General features: G+C 35.1%; 1 protein-coding gene across 3 annotated transcripts in view; it reads right to left on the bottom strand.

The window, feature by feature from the left end:
• The window catches only part of LOC140753046 (guanylate cyclase 32E), a 71,591-nt gene that overhangs the window by 35,842 nt on the left and 10,792 nt on the right, over nucleotides 1–24,957 (bottom strand). For 2 of the 3 annotated variants that reach the window (XM_073087411.1, XM_073087412.1), the window contains exons 2-7: nucleotides 20,983–21,118; nucleotides 17,834–17,949; nucleotides 7,688–7,795; nucleotides 5,514–5,636; nucleotides 4,625–4,826; nucleotides 3,723–3,800 (exon numbers count right to left, since the gene is read on the bottom strand). In XM_073087411.1, coding sequence (XP_072943512.1) covers nucleotides 3,723–3,800; nucleotides 4,625–4,826; nucleotides 5,514–5,636; nucleotides 7,688–7,795; nucleotides 17,834–17,949; nucleotides 20,983–21,118 — 763 coding nt within the window. Of the gene's footprint in view, nucleotides 1–3,722; nucleotides 3,801–4,624; nucleotides 4,827–5,513; nucleotides 5,637–7,687; nucleotides 7,796–17,833; nucleotides 17,950–20,982; nucleotides 21,119–24,957 lie in introns of those variants that run through there. The other variant, XM_073087413.1, reaches the window with a different exon arrangement.

Below are 24,957 nucleotides of genomic sequence, written 5' to 3' on the forward strand. Positions count from 1 at the left end.
TATGATTACTTGTGTCTTAACGGATCAGCAAGCAGTCCATCTTATAGTATGTACCTACTCACAGTGGCTATTATACTTATAACACAACGACTCCGGCGGCACCACCGCCACAACTATTTCTACCTAATAACAACAGTGTTAAGCGCTGCTGTGTTCTGGTTTGAAGGGTGTGGTAAGGGAGACATACTTTTCCGAGGAGTGGCAGCTTAGTCCTTAGGGGTAGAGCGCATCTGTTACCGACCTCAGGTAAGAATATCTCCTCCTATCTGGGGTTTACAGATGTCCATGGGCGGCAGCAGCCACTTACCATCAGGTGGACTGCATGCTGCTCCTATATTATAAAAAGAAATAATAATAACACTTGTAGCACCACAGCCATAACTTTAGATCTATTTTTTTTTTCTGCGATAAATATTTATGGCCTTCGCACTCGAACTACAACGAGTTCTATCATCATTAAAGAAGCACACGATATATTTGGCTGATGTAATGGCAGAAGTTTTTCATCACACATGAGAAATATCTATTCGTTTTCTTTATCTATTTTGTGGAGTTTAGTAGACAGAAATATGTATAGTCCGTACATATTCTACAGAATGGTCCACAAAAATTTACCGTTTAGTAAACAGGACGAAACTTTCTTTAGATTACTGTAAGCGAAGTGTGATATCGTCACCGAACACGCCGGCAATAATAATATTCCTATAATATACACTTTATCGACAGCTGCGATATTTCAGAAAGTTAGGCGACTTATGTGATGTAAATATTAGCAAAAGCTGTGCCGATATTTGTTATGTATTTTACTATGTTCCACTTAAATCCGCCAGGCTTAGTTGCCAGTATGCAGCGACAAAAAATAATTTGTAGTACTTCCTTAACAAAAATAATCCCTATAACCTACTTAGAAAATAAATTTGTAGTCGTATCGAGCATGCAGTCCATCTGATGTAAAGTGACTATTTTGTAATGGACATGGACATTTGTAACAACCCCCGATAATATTAGAGTTGCTACCCCTGAGGAAGAAACCCCTTGGATGTCACCCACTCCAAATCTATCAAACCAGAACATACGAGTACTTATACGAGTATAACACTGTTGTCATTAGGCAGAATTAGTTGTGACGATAGTGCCAGCGGAGTCGAACCATAGAAAATTCTACCACATTTAAATCTCCGAATTTTACCTCGATGATCGAATATTAGATTCACGGATATTGTTGTAATTTAAATACATAGAAGCAGTAGAAAACAATTTGTTATTACGACTTCCTACTTCTATATAAGGTTTGTAATTAATTAAAATCACTGAGCCTTTATAATGAATCCTAGCGGTTTGTATCGTTTATCATATTAACATCAAGAAGTTGGACACAATTAAGAAATAGTGGTCTTGATCTACATATAATTAGTTAAATATACAGCAGTTAACAATTAACACACATGTACACATACATGTATGTATATTGTACATATATCATGTACTTATATAAAATACCTACTTAAGGTACACAACAATACATTCAAAGGTATAATAGATTAATTAATAGGTTAATTTCTGCCTGCCACAGTTTTAGAAAATTTAGAAACTAATTTTTTTTTAACTAGAGAGTTCTAAGAATCTCAAAGGTAGGTGTGTGAACTCTACCAAATCTCAGCGAGGTGCACTATGGCCTAACCCTAAAATAAGGCCTAAGCAAAAAACGGGAAATTATTAGTTGACAACGTTAACACCTTCGTTGTATTTATTTCTGTTTTTAGCAGCAATGTACCACTGCTGTACAATGTGCGACTTGTACGATTACAAATATCCATGGGTGGCAGTGATTTAATGTTAAGTGACTGAGTGCTGTTTTATTACTTCCATTTATTAGATAAACCGCCATGTAAGTAGATGTTAAATGATAATCGTAGCTTACACCTGATTATCATTATTCGTAAATCAATATTTTAAACATTTGCCTACGAAAGATCGTTAAACCTATGTCTAGTATGAAGAAATTGTCAAATGTCAGTCTTGGTAGGTAAAATATTAGACAGATTGATTATAAATACCGCGCGTTTATTTATTAAGAAGGCTTTATAAAAACAAAATCCAATGGAATTTCAACGTATTTGTAGCAAAATACCGTAAAAGCTGGGCGTAAATTGAGTATGCAAATACAACTGTTACTCCCACTCTTTATTTATCATATGACTGATCTCGTTTTGTAAGTGATGAGCTAAGGAGAATATGCGTATTTTTTGCTTTCACAGTTTCTTTAACGTGTGCAGTATTTTGCTGTAAAAAAGCTAGCAGAGCAAAAAATAAACTGCCTATACGTCTTGAGATTCGTCTAGGCAGATAACGATATTTGAAATTATATAAATAGATTAATTAAGGTAGGTACTTACTTAGTGTAAAAAACAGGCTAAGATTTTCAAGTGTAGGTACGTGGATAATAAAATTAGAAACTATAAATAATAGTGAAAAATACTGAAGGGAGATACGAGGTCAATCCTGTTAAAAACTAGAACTGCATAATTTAATTTAAAAATCTATTACCCTGATACGAATTCGAAAGAATTTGTTTTGTAAATAAAATATTCTGTTTTGTGCCAGCGGATAGTGTTGCTAAATTCAGGGAATTAATTATAAATTACAAACCAAAGGAATGGTTTATTTTTAAGAAAATTAAAAAGAATATATTCATTGTAAGAAAATCAAAATCTAATTTAATATAATTAAGACCTTTCAAAAAAAATCTGCATTTTAATACGTAGTAAAGCGCAGTAGTACATACGAGTATACCTACATTTATATTTAACATTGCACTAGAGAAAAAGCATTATTTTCATTTTAAGGTTGTCCGCATTCTACTCATTCTGTCTGTATGGCCCTCGTAAAGCTATCCTTTGAAATAATAGGGTGTTGTTCGAGTAACAAAAGGGGCGATGTAGACAAATATATCAGGCTCGGTTTATCGAGTTCATACACGTTTTCTTTTCAGGCAAAAATTCGCCTGAACAATGCAATGGCTGCTGCTTACAACTCTTTTTACGACGGTCAACTTTCATAATGTTTTACGTCCTTTTATTCATGATACCGGCTAATATCTATAAACCTTCGTGTTATTAAACGTGTTTGTACGAATTTGAAATAATAAGGGGATATTGTAACACATCTCATTTTAATGTCCTGTTTCTGCTAGAAAATACCTATTTAAGGCTAAAACACGCGTTCAAAATTTCTTATCAGTGATAGCAACTTGCTGTGTTTGATTGAGTCTAGACTATTTCAAGACAATAATTAGTACATAATAAGCGTCAGAGTGAGTGAGAGTGAGAGTAAACCTGAAACTCAAGGAACCTTTTTTTTCAGCTACCGCACGGGGACATACTATTAACAATGAAATTTATGTAAATAACAGTTGCAGTTTTCACGACGCGTTTTATTTCTGCTGCGTTTGCGATTGTGCTGTTTCCGCTGCGACGTTGGGCAACATATTATGTATGTCTGTATGTTTATTACTTTTAAAGCGTTTTGCGGTTTCGCGTCTATGCGGTGAGACCGAAGAAAAATACTCTATTAGATCTAAGCGTAAGGTGAGTAGAATATCATTTAAATTCACCATTTTTAACTTTTCGTCACTCACTGCTAGACAACAAATTTCTCTTCATGATGGGATGAAAACACTTGAACATACTTTAATTACTTAAATAAAAGTTTTTATACCTTACCTGAATCCAATAATTTCAGGGAGTCCAATGCCAACATCAGCCCGATGTGGTCGTGGTAGTAGCCCACTGAGACATATACTGCAAATGAAACGGAAGTTTAGACAGGGCCACCGCTGATACGCTTTTAATAGTCTTCTCGAAACTAGTTAAACTATGATTCTTGAAATTAAATGCGGACACTTTAGTCCCTTAATTTTCTAAGTTCCTTTTAAGTAATCATTAATGTATTATGTTTTTTATGTAGATCACTCGTGATAGTATACTGACATTAAATTAATATAAAAATAGGTAATCGATAGTTTAATCCAATATATATTTCATTTAGTTTGACGGTTTATTGAGTCTATCTCACTATTATTTTAGTTAAAGAGATGCTCAATCTAAGATAGCGCGATATGCTGTTTGAATGCCGAGACTGAGAATTGTTTGATAGTTAAATTTTTTTTTTTTATCCCATATTATATAATCCCAGTTAATTTATCGAAAATTTACCAAAAGTACCAAAATGTGCAAAGTGTTTTAGGCAAACAATACGTTGCAAGTCAAATCCACATTCGTAACAAATATAACCAGACATCAGATTGTAAAATAATTATAGTTTAAAAACTAAAAACCACGCTAAATCGGAAGGAAAATCGTTAATCTTGATTCCTGAAGATCCTGATAAATGCGATAAAATTATTTAAATCGTGTATTGTCATCGATTCTACATAATTGTTCAAACTTTTTAATTAATCGGACCGTTCAAAGTGGGTAAAAATCGAGTTCAAAGATTCCGTTACATACATACATACAACACAAGCTAATAAAAGCGTGGTAAAAACATATGTTGAATTAAATTAGCGGGGATTCCGTCTAAACAACAATCGTGTGGTCATAGTTTCCAATAGGCAAGTACTTACTTCTAGTATCTTTGTAAGTTTCGCGTACGATATCCAAGAACGGGTTACGAGTGAAGTTTTCCCGTCTGTCCTCATAGTAATAAGGCTGTCTGTACACTTGGACAGTCCGTATCGATATCTTTTTCTCATTCGCTGCGGTGATAATGGCAAACGCTAATCTAGAAAAGTCATGGTTTGGTGCTTTCAGATAAACGACTGCTACCTGTGGAACGGAAACGTTATATATTCATGAAATCGTTTTATAAAACCACACGTTAAAAATTTAAAAATCACGCAATTTTATTTACAGAAATATTTCCTAAATAATTGTAATACTTATGTGTAGGTACCTATAGGTACGTTTCTTTGGACGATGTCTCTATAACTCTGATGTTATGGAATTTGCTTAATTAAGGCTGATGGTTCATTAGCTACTACCGCTTGAGCAATTGGTAACTGCGATTATATAGTGGTTAACGCTACAATCAGGAGATGCCCGGCATCTATATAGATGCGCAGGCAATCGACTGTCGACAGATTTTTTGAATAAAATCAAACATGTTCCGTTCGGCGTCCGCTTCAACACAACATCGGATACTTTGTCAGATTCAGTAACTCCTCGGTAGCTCAAGCGACAAGCTAGTAACCTAAGCAACTATCACTGACGCGATAGTATCCAATGCGCGATCAGCCTAAGATGCTACGTTTGTTTACCAATTTCGTCAATTACATTAAAATATAAGACTTTTTCTATTGCTCTACCATAAGATCGTGTCTTCTACTAAGAAAAGCAAACTTATAAAAACGAGTTTGTTTACGCTTAATTCGATAAACATCGAGTATCTCCATCAACGGTTATGGGGTGTACCTACTGTATATGTTGTAGAAGGAATGAGTAGTAAATGTTTACATGCATGAAATTGAAATGCGTGAGCACGGCGACGACGGAGCGCGAGATGTCGATGTCGGAGGGACGCGTGCGGGAGAACGTTGCGTACACACGCTTGTTTGAGCTGGCGACGTCCCGGCAGTACTGTAACAAATAATACTTTTCTATACTAATATTATAAAGAGGAAAACTTTGTTTGTTTGTTTGATTGTAATGAATAGGCTCAAAAACTACTGGACCGATTTTAAAAATTCTTTCACCATTCGAAAGCCACATTATCCACGAGTAATATAGGCTATATTTTACATGAAATATATTTGATAAAAAGATCTTGAGGCGGTACAAAGTTTCAGCTAGTAATATATAAAGTGGTTGGTTTTTGTACGGGGGTAGAATTATAGTTAGACGTTGATACCACTGCCACATCAAATTCGCGTAACGCAGTCGATTTATACCTTGTAATTAAGTACATTGTTAATCGCTGTGTTTTGGGTTGAATGGACGTATCCAACGCCTTTCAACTTAATCCTTAATGGTAGCAATGTAAATGTGGCTTACTTCAGGAAACATTTTAATTGTATTAAGGGGTGACTACAGACGTCCATGCGCGGCCATATATAGTCTAAAAGCCACTTTCTATTACGTAAACAGCATGTACGATTGCTGCTTCAACTTCAAAACTAAAAATCAAGTCAAATATACAATAATAATTTTCACATTATAAAAAATACAAAATTTTGTTTTGTGTAGCTTTATAACGATATCCTGCTATCGTCAAGAATAATTTGTGTCATGCTCAACATCTGTTTTGTGTTCGCGCTTGTGTTTACGACTTTTATTTTGTTTCTTTCTTTCTTTTTTCTTATATCTATTGCAATAAAACCAGACGCTTCTTTACAAGTTTTTAGTTTTAGTTTTTCATTATTTAATTACATTGAAAATGTTTTACTCTCTATACCTACTATAGTAGTAATTAAAATTGTTCGACTTTCATGCTGGATGTCTTAGATTTCAGTTATCTTAAAGAAATGTTAACACGAATTAGAAATTAAAAATCACATTTTTAATTAGGAAGAAACTATATAACACGAGGAGGTCTATATGTCGGAGGTACCAACTCTATATAGAATTTAAAGCATTACAATTTATCAATCCTCATTTGGCTAGTGTGATAAACAATTGGCCCTTATACTGTGCCTCAACCCTTCTCTTTCTAAATTTGGACCCGTACTCAACAGAGTCACTGTAAAATAATAACGAGCATAAATTTCGAAAACAGGAATAATTCTAATAATCCCTTATGAACAAGAACATTGAATATACTTTTCCCAAACAACTTTTGGGATATTAAGATTATTTCTCCGCGGTCGCTATGTGTTTACTTTTTAACATTTACCTCGCTGGATAATCAGTTGGTTCATAATCATTTATATTCTCACGGCGTTTCGCGTGACACAGTCATATGTCACATCAGCGAGTTGGCAAGGTATAACGTGACATAAGGAAATAACGGTAATGTTTACTTCAGTCGTGTGTTTTATTAACAGTTAGAAATTATTAATGAAGTTGTATTTTGAGAGTGACAGATTTAACTAATAGATAAACTGAAATAACTTGGCATACGCTACTTGAAAGATTCTCGAATTAATTCAAAAAGTTTTCAGCATCACTTTTAAAATGTAGATAATTTGTGCGAGCCTCAAAAATGCATCCGTGGCCGTTAGGAACAACGCACGGTTTAAATAACTTTAAAAATATACTTACAACATGCATTTTTAAAATAACTATTAAAATGAATATAGTGATGCCTAAAAGTTGTGTTGGTACTGAGTACTAAGACACGGAATTTTTAAAGGTTTACAATATGCTTAAAAAATTATGGATATTATTTATTTACTGGTTTCAGAAAAAAAACCCGAGGAAAGCTATACTTACGCTTGAGAAATTTCTACAAAATTTTGTAACATAAATTTACCAATCTGGTCTTAAAACCCTACTTACTACTTATTCTGAGAAGCTTAATTCTCTCCCACAACGGACAGCAAACATCGATAATAATAAAATAAAAGCGTGTTAAAAAGGAAATTGAATTCCCGTATCAAAATGTCTTACGCCACCGGCATTTCCGTTTAATTGCGTTTAAAAACTTAAAAGTAATGATAAGATAGGTAGAGTGGTATGTTTATCGCACTTACGTAGCTGACCATGGGCAGGTTGAAAGCCGCCGCCATCCTGCCTTCGTGGACACATGTCTCCTGCGGCCCGATGAATGCGGACACGTTGGCTGCCCACAGCGCCGCTACCTGTTGATGTTAAGCTATTGAATGAGGGTAATGCAATTCAACCAAGTTATAAGTTTTTTTTTTACTATATAAGAGTAGCAGACGAGCATGCAGTCCACCTGATGTTAAGTGGCTACTACCGCTCATGGAGATCTGTAATCAACCCCAGATAGGATTAGATATTCTTACCTGAGGACGGCCACAGATGCGCCGCTACCCTTGAGGACTTAGCTGGAACGCCTCGGAAAAGTCTGTCTCCCTTACCACACCCTTCAAACCGGAACACAGCAGCGTCTAACACTGCTGTTATTAGGTATAAATAGGTGTGGCGGTGGTGCCGCCGGAGTCGAACCACAAAGGGTTCTACCACCTTATGATCAGTATCTTAAAGTTACGTCATACGTTAGGTACCTAAACGTCATTCAATTTAATTATGAAGGTTTATAAACTAAATTAAAGTGGTAGAATAGTCTGTTCGTAGAACGGTTTGATCTTAGAGCCTCGATCGCTTATGGTTGTATCCCAGAGTTAAAGGTAGCTGTGTTCTGTTATAGAATCTAGTAAAAGAGACTTTTATGATTAAAGGCTTTCCAATCTAGTCTTAATGGGTAGCAACGCACTTATAGCCGACCTCTGGTTCAATTCCAATCCAATCCAGGATTGATTACAAAGGTCCATGGGCAGTAGTAACTTTCCGTGCTCGTGTCCTTCTACTACATATGTATGTTATAACAATCTCTATGTGTGCGTAATGTTGAGTCTAATATAATATTCGCTGATCAATTTCTAACTGATACATAAGCAAGTGTTGCTTTCCCGACCGAATTGTAACAATAAATCGTTGTAATGCTCAAAATAATTGATGCGTGTTGTATTACACGTAAATGCTCTCAGTCGGTACACACTTTACAGCAGAGGTTCCCAACCTTTTCTTGTGCAGGGGCCACTTTTATGACATTCTTGTTGGCAGGGATCACTGTATAGGTACAATAAAAATTAACTGTAATAATCACAATGAAACTTTAAACTTTTAATGAAAAACTCAATAGGAACATACATAAAAAGAAATAATTATATTATAGGATAAACTTTTGTAGTTTTGTATTAATGTAATTTCTGTAGGTACTTGCATCTTTACAAGTTCAGCTATCCTAACATTGTTACTCAAAGTTACACGCAAATCATTACTTACTTTCAAAACTAAATTTAATAAACGGCCCGCTAATTTTAAAATAGTTCGCGGACCATAACTTGCCAGGACCAGCATTGTTACTCAAAGTTACACGCAAATCATTACTTACTTTCAAAACTAAATTTAATAAACGGCCCGCTAATTTTAAAATAGTTCGCGGACCATAACTTGGCTTCTGAGGACCACTGGTTGGGAACCCCTGCTTTACAGTAATGATACGTTTGTATCGAGCTCAGCCGCGGGCGCCGGTAAATAATCAATTTCTTTTTCACATTGCAAAAGTTCAAGTTGTCATGTTTACTTATTGTTTTAACGGGTTTTAAGATTCCGATATTTTTTATTTTCGGTTAAATTGAGAACTCTACATTTTTTGGGAAAGATATTAACTAATATTTTTGAAAATACAGCGACTTAATCGACTAAACCGATTCTTAGTATTAAAACATTACCATGAACCATAGGGGTAAGATTTTTTTTTATAATATAAGGGTAGCAGACGAGCATGCATTGCACCTGATGGTGGCTGCTGCCGCCCATGGACATCTGTAATCAACCCCAGATAGGATTGGATATTCCTACCTGAGGTCGGCCACAGATGCGCCGCTACCCCTGAGGACTAAGCTGGAACGCCTCGGAAAAGTCTCGGAACACAGCAGCGCCTAACACTGCTGTTATTAGGTAGAAATAGGTGTGGCGGTGGTGCCGCCGGAGTCGAACCACAAAGGGTTCTACCACCTTCAGAGTGCTGTCTTATGCCGGCACTCTCTTGTGTGCGTGACGAATGTCGCATATAGGTACTACGTGTTTGTTTCTTGTTTTTTTATAAATTTCCTCTATATTAAAGTATAAGTTCTTTAAATATAAATTATTTCCATCAGTTTCGATGTCTTCTGATGCCAATTTATTTAATCTTATCTTCTCCATGTTATGACATAATGAAATATTCTACTTTCTGACCTACTTTCTGGATCTAGATATTTTGGGGAAAAGTATAACATTGCGTTATATGACGCTGCGTTATATGATTGCGATATATGTTATTATAATCTTCATATGAGACAGCAGGTAATTTTTATAATCTTCCTAACAATCTCATATCCAAATAGGTGTTAGCACGTTTTAATCTTTTGACTGCCATCTTATCTTATAATTCTACCAATTTGAAGTTGGATGTAGAAGTAAGACGCGAGCAAGTGTTCTAAATTGTTAGTAACGATCAAAACAAACATCGTAACTTTCCACAATATTGCGTGTTTACGGAATCCAAGGATTACCGTGGCGATAAAACCGAGTTACTGTAGACTAAACTGTAGTATCTGTGAACACACTATTCTATTATTATACGAGTTACTCTAAATGTATCCGTTGTGGGTATGGTTCTCTCAAATAGAGAGGAGTTTACCAAGTAGTTTTGACCAAGTGCGGATTTGTGGACTTCACAAAGATGTCGCCTACACTTTGCCTGTAAAACTAGTCACTAAATCAATTTAGGGGAAAACATTTATGTGTCTTCAAACTAGTGATAGCCTAGGGCAGGGGTTCCCAATCTTTTGTAACCCGCGGCGCAGTTACAAGTTTAATATTCTTTCACGGCGCCCTGTGCCGTCCTAGCTAACTATTTGAAGAAGACAGTCGAAAGAAATAGGTAACTACAATAACTACAATAATAATAGTTACCTTAGGTTGATCGAAACGAATTTAAAACACCACAATATGAAGTTGTACAATACGTTATTATAAAATAATTTAAACGGAAAACAACAAGAAAGACTTGAGGATAACAAAAATTAAATACGATATTTATTCAGTCAAATTTGAGAAAAAACAAAAATTAAATACGATATGTATTCAGTCAAATCAATGTGAAGGGTGAGCTAAGTGATCTCCGCGCAGTTTTTCAAAGCGGGGAATATCACTTGACACTGCTATTCTCATTTCTTGCTCCACATTGATCCGATATTTGTTCTTTATCACAGCTACATCTGAAAACCCAGCTTCACATAGATATGATGTTGCAAACAGAATAGTTTTTTTAATGCTTTGGATGTTAAATTTGGATATTCATTTTGAATCGATGACCAAAACGCCAATATTTGTGGTGTCCAGTGATTAGAGGATCGACTCACGGCGCCCCTCTTTACTTTCTACGGCGCACCAGGGCGCCGCGGCGCACACTTTGGGAACCCCTGGCCTAGGGGTTTGAAACGTCTCCCAATTAAAGGACGGGAAGTTCGAATTTCAGGAATTCACCTCTGATTTTTCAGGTACGTACCTACCTATGTACCAATTAAAAAATATATATTTGATTTCATGCTAAAAGAAAATATCCCGAGAAAAGCTATACTCACGCTTAAATGTTCTTTAAGAAACGTTCTCATAGTATAATTAATGTGACGAAGATTTTTGTGTTTGAATGCTACGTTATTAGGTACAAGTATATACTCACAATTACTATGTCAATAAAACAAGCGGAATAAAGAAAACAATAAGTATAACAACAAAATACGCGATAGTTAATATTTTATTGAATAGTTATTTCTTGTCTAATGACACCAAACTACTAATTTCAGCCGTAGACGTTATAAAAATCCCTTTTACGATCTAAGCTGTCTTCAAGAACTCACTGTTTTACGGCAGTGAAGCTTATGAGTTCTGTGACAAAGTGTGACAAACATTTTATAAAAATAATCGGTTCCAATATCTTCTTACTTTAAAGGTACGCGACTGTTTATGTTTTGTATTTTTAGAAAATATGATGTTGAATCAAGATGAAGTTTTATTTTACTACCTATATTATGTTGTTTAAGACGGAAAAATGTGAAATACAATTTTATACAAAGATAAATAACATTATCATAACTTCATCGGTTGAAAAATATAACGTATGGACGGATGTATACATTCATATTTTCACACATAAAAATATATCTATGGATACTATACTGCTTTCGGTGACCAAAAAGCAAACGGCTATTTTGCACAAAGATTAAGTCTTGCCGTGCAGCAAGGAAACGCCGCCAGCGTTTTGGAGACCATGCCTCACACGGCAATTTTAGATGGCTTATTTTATTTATAATTTTCTTGTATATATTTTGTAAATAAGTCCATTTTAGTTTATAGTTTAATTTATAATTAAGTTGATATTTATATAATAAGTTTAAGGTGTAAATAGAAAAATCTATGGATATATTTTCATAAGTTGGTACAATATATGTTAGTGGTTTGCTGTCGTCATTACATTTATAGCGGAGTTGGCAACACTGAGCTAAAGAAAACGTGTGTGAAGTATGAAAAAGGGGTCATCGATAAAATCGCGTCGGAATTGATGTTACATTTTATGAAAACGAACGTTCGCGACTGATCCATTTGTATGTCATTAATGGGCAATTCATATTATAATACCACTCTTAGCCAATGAATGAAAGATGTTGACAGTAGTTGTTTTGTGGCCATAGATTAGTAAAGATACTTTGCCGCCTTGAAATTGAATGAAGCCACAAACGGCTTATTAGTAGATAAGTTCTTTTTTGAATTATTGACAAATAAAAACATTTTGAGAGAAAATTTACGAATAAATAACTAATACTGCGTAATTTACATAATAAATCAATAATTATTTCAAATATTTGAGGGACATTTTAGCACGGAGACGTGGCAAAACTTATTTACGCGATTATTTCAATTCTCAAAACTGGGTACATTTTGTTGTTAGGAGTGAGTAATCTTTACTAATCTATGTTTGAGGCATAGAAATTAGCGGTTTGGGATTATCATTATATTAATTTTCCATTCTCACTGGCACTTCGGATTTTATCACTAAAATAAAATCGTATGATCTTTTTTATTCTGTAACTATTATTTATTAATCTCATAGGTCAATATTTGCCTCATAGGTCAGCCTATAGATTGACCTATTGCTCGGCTTATGCACATCTGCTACCAATTACTGTAATTAACATTACGATACACTAGATCTTCGTGTATAATTTAATTTTACTCTTATTAGCTAGCACTTAAATAACATAACTTTTATTATTATCTAGTTTATTTTTTACAAGATATTTTTAACTTACTAATGATTACACTCCTTCTCATCTTAATAATGATAATTCCGACGATACCGATAAACAAAAATCCAATCACGTGGATATTTATGTACGTATTTCTTAAGCATTGAATTGGATAAAGTGTACCTAAAAAGACTAGACTTATTTTTGTATAAAACTCTACGTGGAAGTAAGTATTAGTGATAAGATACAGTGTCTGGAGCAGACAGTGAATGATGCGTGCCTTTTTTACACTACCTTAACGTATCTTCCACGCCACTTGAAACGTTAAACGTTCAGCTATTTTCAATGGTTCCCGTCTTTGAGTAGGTACACTATAGGATTATTAGGCGTAGAAGTTTTAGCGAGAAATATTTAAAATTGTCAAGTGCATTGCAATAAATTCATCGCAGTGGTAGCCTAGTGGTTGAAACTCTGTCCCTCAAATGGGAGGACCAAGGTTCGAATTTCAGGCATATTCCGAAGATTTTTTAAAGTTATGTGCATATTAGAAAATTAATTATTATTTTTACTTGCTTTAACTGAAGCAGAACATCGCGAGGAAAACCTATACGCCTATACGGACTCTCGTCCGTAAATAAGTTAATGACGATTGAATTAAATTAAATTTTCACATGAATGTGTGCCAAGTACTTAGGCAGGGTAGGGCACGTATCGCAAGTTCCGCAAGTTTAAATATAGGTAGTAACATAAGCCTTCGATGACTGTTTGCACGCGATCTGTGTCGACTCGATGGTCATTATTACTGGGTCATTGCGATTACTGGCAACAATCAAATAACAGGCCGTCTTTAAATCAGACAATTTTGATTCCTAGATACCTAGCACCGTAATGTTATGTAGCCAAGGCTTAGTAAGACAATATTGACTGAACGTGATCTGATTGACGATTGATTGATTGATTTGAGCTTGAATAATCATTAGGGTGGCGCAAAATTAATCATCCTATTTTGTTTTTGAATAACTTTTGTACTGAATAAAAAAAGTGATTTTGAGTAATAGAAATCTTTACCAGTAGCACTACCATGAGTTGGCATAGAAACGCCACTATAGAAATTGTAAATAGAAAACTATTGTCATTTTGCTAGTGAATCACATAACTACTATCGTTACGGTATTTCTTGACAACGTCTGTCAAATTAATGACTCATGGGACCGAATTTGTATGGCAATTGATCATAATGATATTCGCTAGCGATTTGATTTCGATAGGTTTTTTACGTTACGAGTGGCTCACACTACGGAATTTAGTTCTACGAGTAACCACCAGAGGCGCTGTACAATTTTTCATACATTTATTTTACGCAGTCGCTAGCGAGTAATACTTTTGTAAACTCATGGTAGTGCTACAGGACCTGTAACTTTTTGTTTGCTAATTAGAAAATATGATATCTGTCAAGTGTCTTCCACCAGCGCTTGACACATATTTACGCCCGATTTTCCGCGACTTTCCTTAAGAATTTCTCCGATAACACTTCGCATTCCAGTCGAATATTCTCCTTAAGAGTTGCGATTGACCCGTTACTTCAAGTAGTCCCAAAGAAAAGAGTCTGGGATAGTTAAATCTGGCAATCTTGCTGGCCATGTCAAATCGCCAAAACGAGAGATTACGCAACCTGGAAACGCTTCCTAAACAATATCCATTGTGGTTCGTGCTGTGTATGCGGTTGCTCCATCTCGTTGAAACCACACGTTCATCAAACCCTGATCATCCAATTCCAGCAGAAAGAAATCGTTTATTTATTTGTTATTTTTGTATGTATTTATTTATTTGTTTGTTTGTTTGCTTGTTTATTTGTTTGTTTGTTTGCTTGTTTATTTGTTTGTTTGTTTATTTATTTATTTAATTATTAGTAGATATAGTAGTAGGAATTGCCAGGATGCACCGAACTTTGTACACATATTGCGAATGTATTTGTGATGAAGAAAGAAAATTATTCCTTTTAATTACATAATGAAATTCAGGGAATTGTTTTTCAAACACTAAATTATACGTACAACAACCTGATTAGTACGCTGTGCGCTTGTGTGTGTAATTCGTGTCTTTTATGCACATGCAATTCACTATAGTAGGTATGCATTGTGTATTTTATTTCAGAAGTCCATTTTATTTTTGATGAGACGTCCAGATAGTCAGCTCATGCATAGCAAAATATGTTTGTGTTCGTTTGAAAATCTCACACCAAGTCAGTTTGGTTCACGTAGGTATAAATGGTACCATTACATTAGCATGACGCTTTCTACACACACAGCCTCACACTAAGATTCCCTGGACGACACACAAAGCCGACTACATAAATACCCAGACCCAGAAAAGATATCTAAATTCATCATTCAGATATCATTTTGGCCGTGGATCGAACCCGGAACCCATTGCGCGTCAGACCGGTATGGTGACCGCTCGCCACGCGGGTCGTCACGAAAGGTTTTTCAAAAAGTGTTGTTGTCTTTTGAAGCGCGTAATTTGGAGTATTAATAGCTGTTAAATATTTCACAGTTAAATAAAATCCGACTATATGTCAGAAAAGATTACACATTCATTGATGCCACGAGCAGATTAAGCGGGCGCTAAAATAACGTGAGTGCCATTGCATCATGTTTACACCTGTTTATCTGGTTATCTGGGTATCGCTTCAAGTATTTCCTTTTTTATGTTTTCATATTTTACCGTTACCACGAATTTTTTGCGAGTTAATTGCAGGACAGTGTAATGATACATCTTTTTGCCGCTTTAACAAATAATTACTGAAAATATATTTATCAGAGATATATTTTAATACTAGCATTTGGTGGTGTCTGTGCATAGGCCTCGATTACTACGCAAAAGTTATCCTATATATTAATACAGGTCGTAAACTATTTAAGTGCGATATTAATTCATATCCGATTAGTAGCTTTTGCATAAAAGAGTAACAAACGCCCATCCGTTCATCCTCACAAACTTACTCGTTTATAACATTATTAGGAGATAATATTTATACGTAATACCTACCTAAGAATATAAAAAAATACAATTCAATTCAAATTGAAAATAATGAAATAATTTAACGTTCATTCTTACAATGGCTATTCAAAAACAGGAGGTTAGAAAAATCTGCTACTATAACATGTCAACACATCATTCGACGTTTTTGTTGCTTCATTTTGTCGCTTGTGTGTAGGCGTAAAACCAAATTGTTAAGCGGTTATTATAATCAAGAAGCATTCTAAAGCAATGAATACAAAAATATCAATCGTTATAAGAAGTACCTATGACGAATGCCGAATATAGATTTTGGCTGCGATAAGCCTCACAGAGCAGTGTCTCATTGAATTATGAACATTGTAAACTTTCTACTATCGTCCATTCCATAACTTCCCTCATACGCATGCGAAGCGTTATCTCCATATGGTTATGCCTGTGTAGGGGCTATAAATCTATACTAACATGATTTTGGGCGACATTCACAACGGGAGGTTTAATTATTTGATCCCAAAATTATATAAAGGCAGTTTGTACCTACTAAGCACCATTTTCCGTACCCAAAGGGTAAATATTTTAGCCTCTGTCTGTCCGTTTGTCCGTCTGTCACAGGGCTATATTTGTTGAACCGTAATAGACAAAAATAATAAAGCTTCAAAATAAACGGGGGTCGCCATACGAAAAACCGCTATAAATCAGCATTTTCTGCAGCATTTATCTATTGAACCGGAATAAGTAGCCAGTTCAAATTTTCACAATGCATTAACATTTGTTGTTGCTTTGATTACAAATACTAAAAATAGGAAAAAATTAAAAAAATCACTTGGCCAATTATTGTGAGCGTCTACCGTAAAAAGGACCGTAGGTTTTTTAAGCTTTTACAAGTTTTTAGTAAATAACAAAAGATTGTCTTAGAGTTTACATTTAAAAATGGAAAGAACAGAGTTGTTTAGTATTATGCTTTCCAATCTGTGTTCAGAACCTGTAAAAGAATAATGGATGTCGAGTGGGTTCGCCGTCTGGCGGGTAATTTCGCAGTCGATTGGAAAGAATACCTCTAAAATTGGAGCACTTTTAGGGGAACATTCCGAATTGTTTTAGTAATATCACATTTACAGTCATTTAAACTTTGGATCTAACTGCAATTCTTGAGTATCTTTTCCTTTAATGTTATGTTTTGAAGGTATAATTGTAATTGTCTTCGAACTCAAGTCATAACTTTCATAAGTTTGAGTGTGTTTTTCGCGTCTATTTTTCTAAGTAGGTACTCTCATAAGTTACTTTTCGGGGAGGCTTAGAAATATTATCACTTTAATTTTTATTTTAATTATCCGATAGTTCATTTGGTTTATCGGTTCACTTTAACTTGTTAGAAAATTATTTAAAGACATAAAAAATATTTAAAGACACTATTCTTTGATAGATAACTACAAGTAAATATAGTATGTACTTAACGTCATCTATGTCTCCCATTTGTTCAAATCATAAGATACATAGGTATTCGAAACGGTAAAGCATATTCGTTAGAAATTATGTAAGTTATTTAACGCCTTGAATTTGAACTAAAAATATAAATTTGTGCGAAATTCAAATCGATGGATTGTAGATTAAATAGTGGATTTTTCGTGATCTTTTATTTTGAGAATTGCAGAAAACGAGATGTAAATCCGGACAAAAATTCTTCAGAGTAAAATCACGACTTGCAAGATTTTTAAGTTTTAATTACGATGAACTAAAGCGGCGATAAAACGTTTGCGAATAATTGCTCGCGACGATTTGCATACGAAATTTTCCGAAGTCTATTTCGAAAAGAAAATAGTTAAAGTATTAGGTACGAACCTGTCGAATGGAAACTTCTTCCTGGCCGTAAGTTTCTGCGACGACGAAATCCAAGGAGTGGCCCATAGGTCCGAGGAGTTTTTCGTTTACTTCATCCACTGCCATCGAAATAGCTCCTGGTAAATAAACAAAATTTATTTATAAAATTTTGCGTACACCGTGCGTTATAGTTAGGGTTGTCACCTTTTTTGTAAAAAATGTATATTTACGATCTACCTACAATGACTGCCTACATATAACTGAAAATAAACTAGGTGTGACTTATTAATTAAATTTAGGAAATTGGAAGTCGGTCACCGAACAAAAGACCGCCAAAAATAAATCTCTAGGTATAATATGGTAATGTCGGCAGGAAATTATACTTAATTATAAGAATGGTCAAATGATATTGGTGGTTGCCAATCGCTGCTCTAACCCCACGTTTACGAACAATGTATGTCGATAGATTAGTAATATTTTTGTATTAAATTTAGAAACACTCTATTATTGTTTCCTTTCATAAAAGTAAAAAGTATTTTGTGTACTTTATTCAGCCCTCCAAGTATAAAGTCAATTTATTAACATACTACAGGTATTTTGTAAAATATGGGTGGCAACCCTAGTTACAGCAAACATTGGCATTCGTGTGCCAAGTTGGTTGTGCCAAACTCTCATATTCGAGGGTCAGATCATTTGGCCAGTTATAACAAACATTCTTAACTAATATATCAGGTAATCTTATTTATCATATCAAAGAGTGTGAGATGCTAACTAAACTGATGATAATTTCTGGTTAAAATAGCCCAGCCAGCGGCCCCGGGAAGGACGGTGGTATGTGTGGTCGCATACCGTCGTACGCACCAGACATTGTGGCGAGCGCCAAGCTCACCTGGGCGGAGCCCGACGGGGCAACGCGCTAAGGGGGCTCCGGTTGCGTTCCTTTGGAGATCCCGGAGCCCTCTACGCAGCACCGGGGACGGGCACCGGGGGGGTTTTAGTGCGGTAAGAATCCCACATAACCCTACGTCGCTCCCACAACACCGGGTACCTTTTGAATCTTTGAAACCGCTTAATCGATTTCAGTAACATTTATGAGTTTGTATTATTGGAGTCTTGAGATGACTTTTGTACTCGATATTGTAGGTGTTTATATTTTTTGTGGTAGAGCTTCATTTAAAATACAGTTAGTCATATAATATGTATAACTTTGTTAAGTTCTTTAATTAATTTATTCCATAATTATGAACGTTTAAAATTCTGATTTAAGATAACAAAAATATCTTTGTTTTAATTATCATTATCATATAGCCAACATCACGGAACCTACAAATTCAACATTTTTGTAATTACACATATTTGGGTTCACGATTTTCAGCGAATTCTACTTACATTTATGTAAGCAGTGATAACCTAATGGTTTAAACTTGGCCTCACAATCGAGAGGTCTGAGGTTCGAGTCCTAACCAAGCACGTTCAGTTTATCAAAGTTATGTGAAATATTAGAAATACTTATCTCATTCTGAGAGGAGACGCGTGCCCAGCAGTGGGACAGTAATGGGTTGACGGTAAAAAGGTGATAAGTAACTATTTCGTTTATTTTCATTTTCTCCGTGAAAGGTTTCATTATAATATTAGTAATCAGTAATCAGTAATTAGTTCTATACCAACTACTTTAATTAACATGTAACATCACTGAATTTAAACCTAAACATACTTAAAACTTATAATTGATACTCATTCCTCACAATATTTATTTTAAAAGCAATCACTCATTTCTCCTGAAAGCTCCGTAGTGTGTGGGCTTACTGTTTATTCTTGTTAATGGAAGGAGCCATCATAGGATTGTCAGCAAAATGCAATTTATTTTCAAACTAGCTGTGCCCCGCGGTTTTCCTGCGTCCCGTCAAAAACGGTCCAGCCATTTCAGAGATTAGCCAGAACTAACAGACGGAAAGACAGACAAAAATTGTAAAAATGTTATATTGGTGTACCTATGTACCGTATGTATATTCATATGCATGTAGTAAAAAACGGTTATTTCAATATTAAAAACAGACACTCCAATTTTATTTATATGTATAGATAAGTATCTGCTTAGATTCTCAAACCGAATTTGTTAAGTAAACAACAAGGGGGATTTATATAAAAGCTTTTAATTTTCCTTAACATTCTAAATGTTTGTTTTATTTTATTAACATTTAGCTTCTAGATTAGTGTGTTAGTTTACTTTATACATTAATATGAGAAACAGGGAAAAACTTATGTAAAACTGCATATAGGCATTTGAGGAGGATATTTAAGTAGAGTCCGCGCCAAACTTCCAGTCCGCTCTGAATATAGAAACGAGTCGCGTCACAACAGCAAATTGTAGATATTAGCAGACGTAGAAAGCGCGTGAATGCACTTGTCCGCTGCCCACTGTCGCCCATGGGATACATAGCTGAGTTAGTATGACCTTACTATTGCTACGGAGTATATGCCTGTAGTTGTGTTCGACCATATTGGCTTTCTGACTACACCTGCGCGCAACAACTTCAGAGCGGACTAGAAGTTTGGCGCGGACTATAGCAACAAAAATATATTATAATTGAACTTTTTATATTTTAATAGAGTTAAAAGAGTAAGCCTGCATTTATTTTTGCTGTTGACAAATAAATTACGCCTATTAAACTAATAGGTACGTTTTGGCAAAATTGGGCAGCTTAATAATACAATTTGACTACCAATTTAATCTTTAATTGGCTTATTACGTTAGACAGCTAATAATCTGCTACTCAAATATTTAAACTAATTAAAACATAAACAGTATTAAGCTAATCTTATGTAATTGCTATTTTAAATCGATTTAAGTTCATCATCATCATCAACCTATTACTGTCCCACTACTGGGTACGGACCTCCTCAGAATGAGAAGGATTAGGCCATAGTCCACCGCGCTGGCGAATAAAGAATTGGTAGACTTCACAAACTTTTGAAACTTTTTTTTAAGATTTCTCAGTATACAAGCTTCCTCGCGATATTTTTTTTCACCGTTTAAGCAAATTACTTTGCACATTATTTTGAGAAATCCGTGGTGCGTGCCTGTGATTTGAATCTCGGACTCAATAAAGAGGCCGAGTTTCTCAACCGGCTAATCACTACTCACTTTCTAGAATTGTCTTAAAGTTTACCTGAGATAACTCTTCCAGGTCTTTGATAGTTGTAGTCGCCGGGACGCCGCTCTGAGCCCGTCAGGTAACCCAGGGTAAACTTCTCTCCATGAGAACTGTCCATGGAAAAAAGTAGTATACACCAACTCCAGTGCCACTGTAAAGAAGAAATGAATACTTTAGTTATTGTGTCGGAAGAATGGGCAGTAGCTATGTTAATTGAATTCAAAAGTTCAAACGTAAAGTGGCGTCAAAAAGGGACGAAGGGAAATTATCGGCGAAAATAAAATTCCGGTCCTGTTTCAGAAATTTGATTTTCTGGTCTATGGTAAACGGAGTGGGGAACTCACATCTCTCGTATATCAGAACCAATCTAATTAATATACTTGGATCAGCGAAGAAAGATTGTTGCAGTAGGTATAGACCGGGTAAGTAAATAGCAACTTTAACGATGATTGAGATCTGTTCTTGGCGGATCTATAGTCATAAATACGACACACTGAAGATATTTCGTAAAGAATTTTGGTGCTTTAGTAATAGTGTACTTATAACACTACCCGTATTATTAGTACTACCAGCGTAGTATTGGAGTAGAGTATGCAATATGCTCCAAGTCTTCCTTACTGGGAGAGACAGCGAAGCAGCTACCTAGCAGTAGAAAATAAAAAAGTAAAGTAAATAAAAAAGTTGCAGTCACTTTTATGTACAGCATTCATATTTATTGACATTTCCTTGTCCAATTTATGTAATCGTTACATATTATTTATCAATTATAATTTATGTTTAGTATATACTTAGCGTAGCAAAGATTTGCATAATGTATTTTCAAACTTTTCGACGCCTAATATGCATATTTCAAACACGCTTAATTGAGGAGCGGTTGAACATGTGAAATATGGCAAGTGTATAACTTATCGTTACATCACTTTACAATTTAAAAATCGCATAATGCATAGCGGACGGCGCGCACGTGCATCTAACATTTTTCCGATATTGCCCGCTCGTAAAGTGTCGCGCGGTGTGGACGGCACGCTGTAATATAGCTTCTCTCGAGCCGCGGCAGGGGACGCGATTTATTGACAATCAAAAATATTGCCACCAAGTAGCGTGGATGTAGCGTAACTTAATTATTCAGCGTGAAGTTCGGGAAAAACGAATTATTGTTTATGTTTTTGAAACTTTGAACTCCCTAAAACAAAGCTATAGACATGCGTACGGCATCCCCAATGAACCTACTTAAAAAAATGTGCCTTGCCAGGGTTTGCCGGATATGTACGTAGGTATACCTATTTGTAAAATTTTGTTTAAAAAGTAGTTACATATTTTTCTTTAAATATAAATGTTAAAAATGTCGCAGAAAATGTATATACTCTTCCTTATTTTTACTTCAAAATAGTTATGTTAGCGATTGTAAAATATATACTATCTGTGGTCAATAAGAATATTTTAGACACATTTTGCTAGGAGTTATATTTTTCAATTTAAAAATCGCATAATGCATAGCGGACGGCGCGCACGTGCATCTAACATTTTTCCGATATTGCCCGCTCGTAAAGTGTCGCGCGGTGTGGACGGCACGTTGTACTGTAGCTTCTCTCGAGCCGTAGCAGCGGACGCGATTTATTGACAATCTGAAAATATTGTTACTACCCAGCGTTAATGTTGTGTAAACTCTATATACTTACTTAAATAAGTAAAATTAAAGTATCATATACCAAAAAAAAAAAAAAAATTGAATAATATATTTTTAGGACGCCCGCGACTTCTACATAAGCCTTAAATTTCGCCCGCATCTTTGAAAAAGTTGCCTAACCCTGCTGTAAAGCATTTTAAACTTTTGTAAAATCTATTTTCATACTTTTCGATAGTTCAATAATACTTCAAACACGTTTAAGCGCGGTGCTGTCGCTTGTGTGAAATATTGAAAGTGTATAAATTTTGTGATACATCATTTTACAATTTAAAAATTGCATAATGCATAGCGCTAGAAAAGTGCCGCGAAGTGTTGACGGTACACTGTAATGTAACTTCTCTCGAGTCACGGCACCGGGCGCGATTTATTGTTAATCTTAAAATATTGCTACTAGCTAGCATGGATGCTGCGTAAATCATCCGCATATCGTACGTATAGTATTTGCATATATAGAATGCATCTCATGCTTAACTATGAACGATTAAATAATTTGATTTGTTTTTGATCCAGCGTAAATAATGTATTAACCGTTATACAAATAGATAGTTCCACTATAAGGGAAGACGACAAAACTGGACAAAATACATGTTTAGGTGTAGCGTATCTAGCTAAACTGAAAGATTCTGTGTCTGTTAATAATAAGGCAGCATAGTAAAGCAATTTTACCGCAAAAGAGTACTTTGATAATGATATTGAAAAAGAAACGAATGAATAACAAGTCCGCTGGGTTACTTGTCAGATCTTCCCAATTGAGGTCGAGTTGATCCGGTTATAAACTAGAAAAAATATTGTAACTAACATTTGTAAGCAGCACGATACAAAATAAATATATTTCATTTTTTTCATTTGGTTTACTATACAATAAAGCATAATAATACCTTTTGAACACGGCTTAAGTACTACGTATTTTTGTCATCATCATTATTGTCTGCTGGGCACGGGTCTTCTCTCAGAATGAGAAGGATTTATTTTTGTAGCAATGATTAAATTGTTCGAAATACATATTTTATAAAACAGGATAATATTTCTGGAAAGGAAATGTATGCTTTTCAATTCTAAACTAACTCGTGAATATTTAAGTACAGCAACTGACTTATACTTTAAGCATAGCAAATAGGAAGTTACGGAAATGTACATAAAGTTATATCTGCATAAACTTGCTTACAACATTCCCCACTTCCTTATTTTCTATATTCATGGATACAGTAAGATACATAGCATGAATAATAAATATGCAGTCCTAGCAAGAAACAATAAACATATTAAGTATATTCCTACATAAAATATAGGCAAACATTATAATAAAAATAGTTCAGTAATTTTCTCTCTTTTTATGCTAGCTATTGAGGAGCTGGAGGTGGTGCAGTAGAAGCTATTAATGCTGACCGCTCACCGGCTACTATCGGCCCGATAGTTGCGAAGGCTACTGTCTTGTCGTTTAAGCTACCGAGTAGTCGCCTAATCCGCTGCAGCTCGGGAATCCAATTTGTTTTAGAGACCGATGCGATGTATGATTTTTTTTTCAAAAATCTATCACGTACATGCATAATTTGCTGTCGCCATTTGATATTTGCGTGAACCACTATTTAATCATTAAAGCTATCATTGGAAGAAATAGTGGATATTTGGCGTTTAAACGTGTAATACTAAAAAAAATTGAAACATGCAGTTTCAATGATTTTCTCCAATTTCTGAAATGATTATGGTCGAATTACGACTACTAGTATAAATAGATCCACATATAAATCTCTACTGTTATACGCCAGACACATTAAGCTCCACGTCCTTCAGTCGCTCAGCTGAGTGTGTACACCGAATCACTTTGTAAGTAGACCCCTTTACGAGAATTAGCTTCGACCACGTCATTAATTCCAAGCTTTGCGCAATGAGAGGCTGTGACGGCGGACTACGAAACTTGTTCGAGACGACAGGTTCAGAGCACAAAGCACTGAGCTTTCGTATTGTGAAAGCTATCATATGTACTGTATGTATTGGCTTTAGGCGTATACCTACGTACTTATAATGAGTAACTACTCCGTTGTTTTTAAGCTAATCTCGCACTATTGAGAGATTAAAATGCAATTAAAATAATCGGCACAAATTATCGTATATAAGTATACGTATAATAAGAAGGTAAGCTTCGCGTGTCTGTACACCAGATATTTTAGAAAAAATGTAGTAAGGTGGATTGAGAATAAATAATAGTAAGTAGCAATTTCCATCATTTTTATAAATTTTGTCTGTATGTTTCAAATGGCATCAAACCAAAACTAGAGAATTGAAATCAAGGGTTTAATATAAGT

The sequence above is a fragment of the Epargyreus clarus genome, unplaced genomic scaffold (assembly GCF_041222505.1).
Source record: "Epargyreus clarus isolate Ecla_fem2 unplaced genomic scaffold, WU_Ecla_fem_2.2 ptg000026l, whole genome shotgun sequence".
In the NCBI taxonomy this organism is placed as follows: domain Eukaryota; kingdom Metazoa; phylum Arthropoda; class Insecta; order Lepidoptera; family Hesperiidae; genus Epargyreus; species Epargyreus clarus.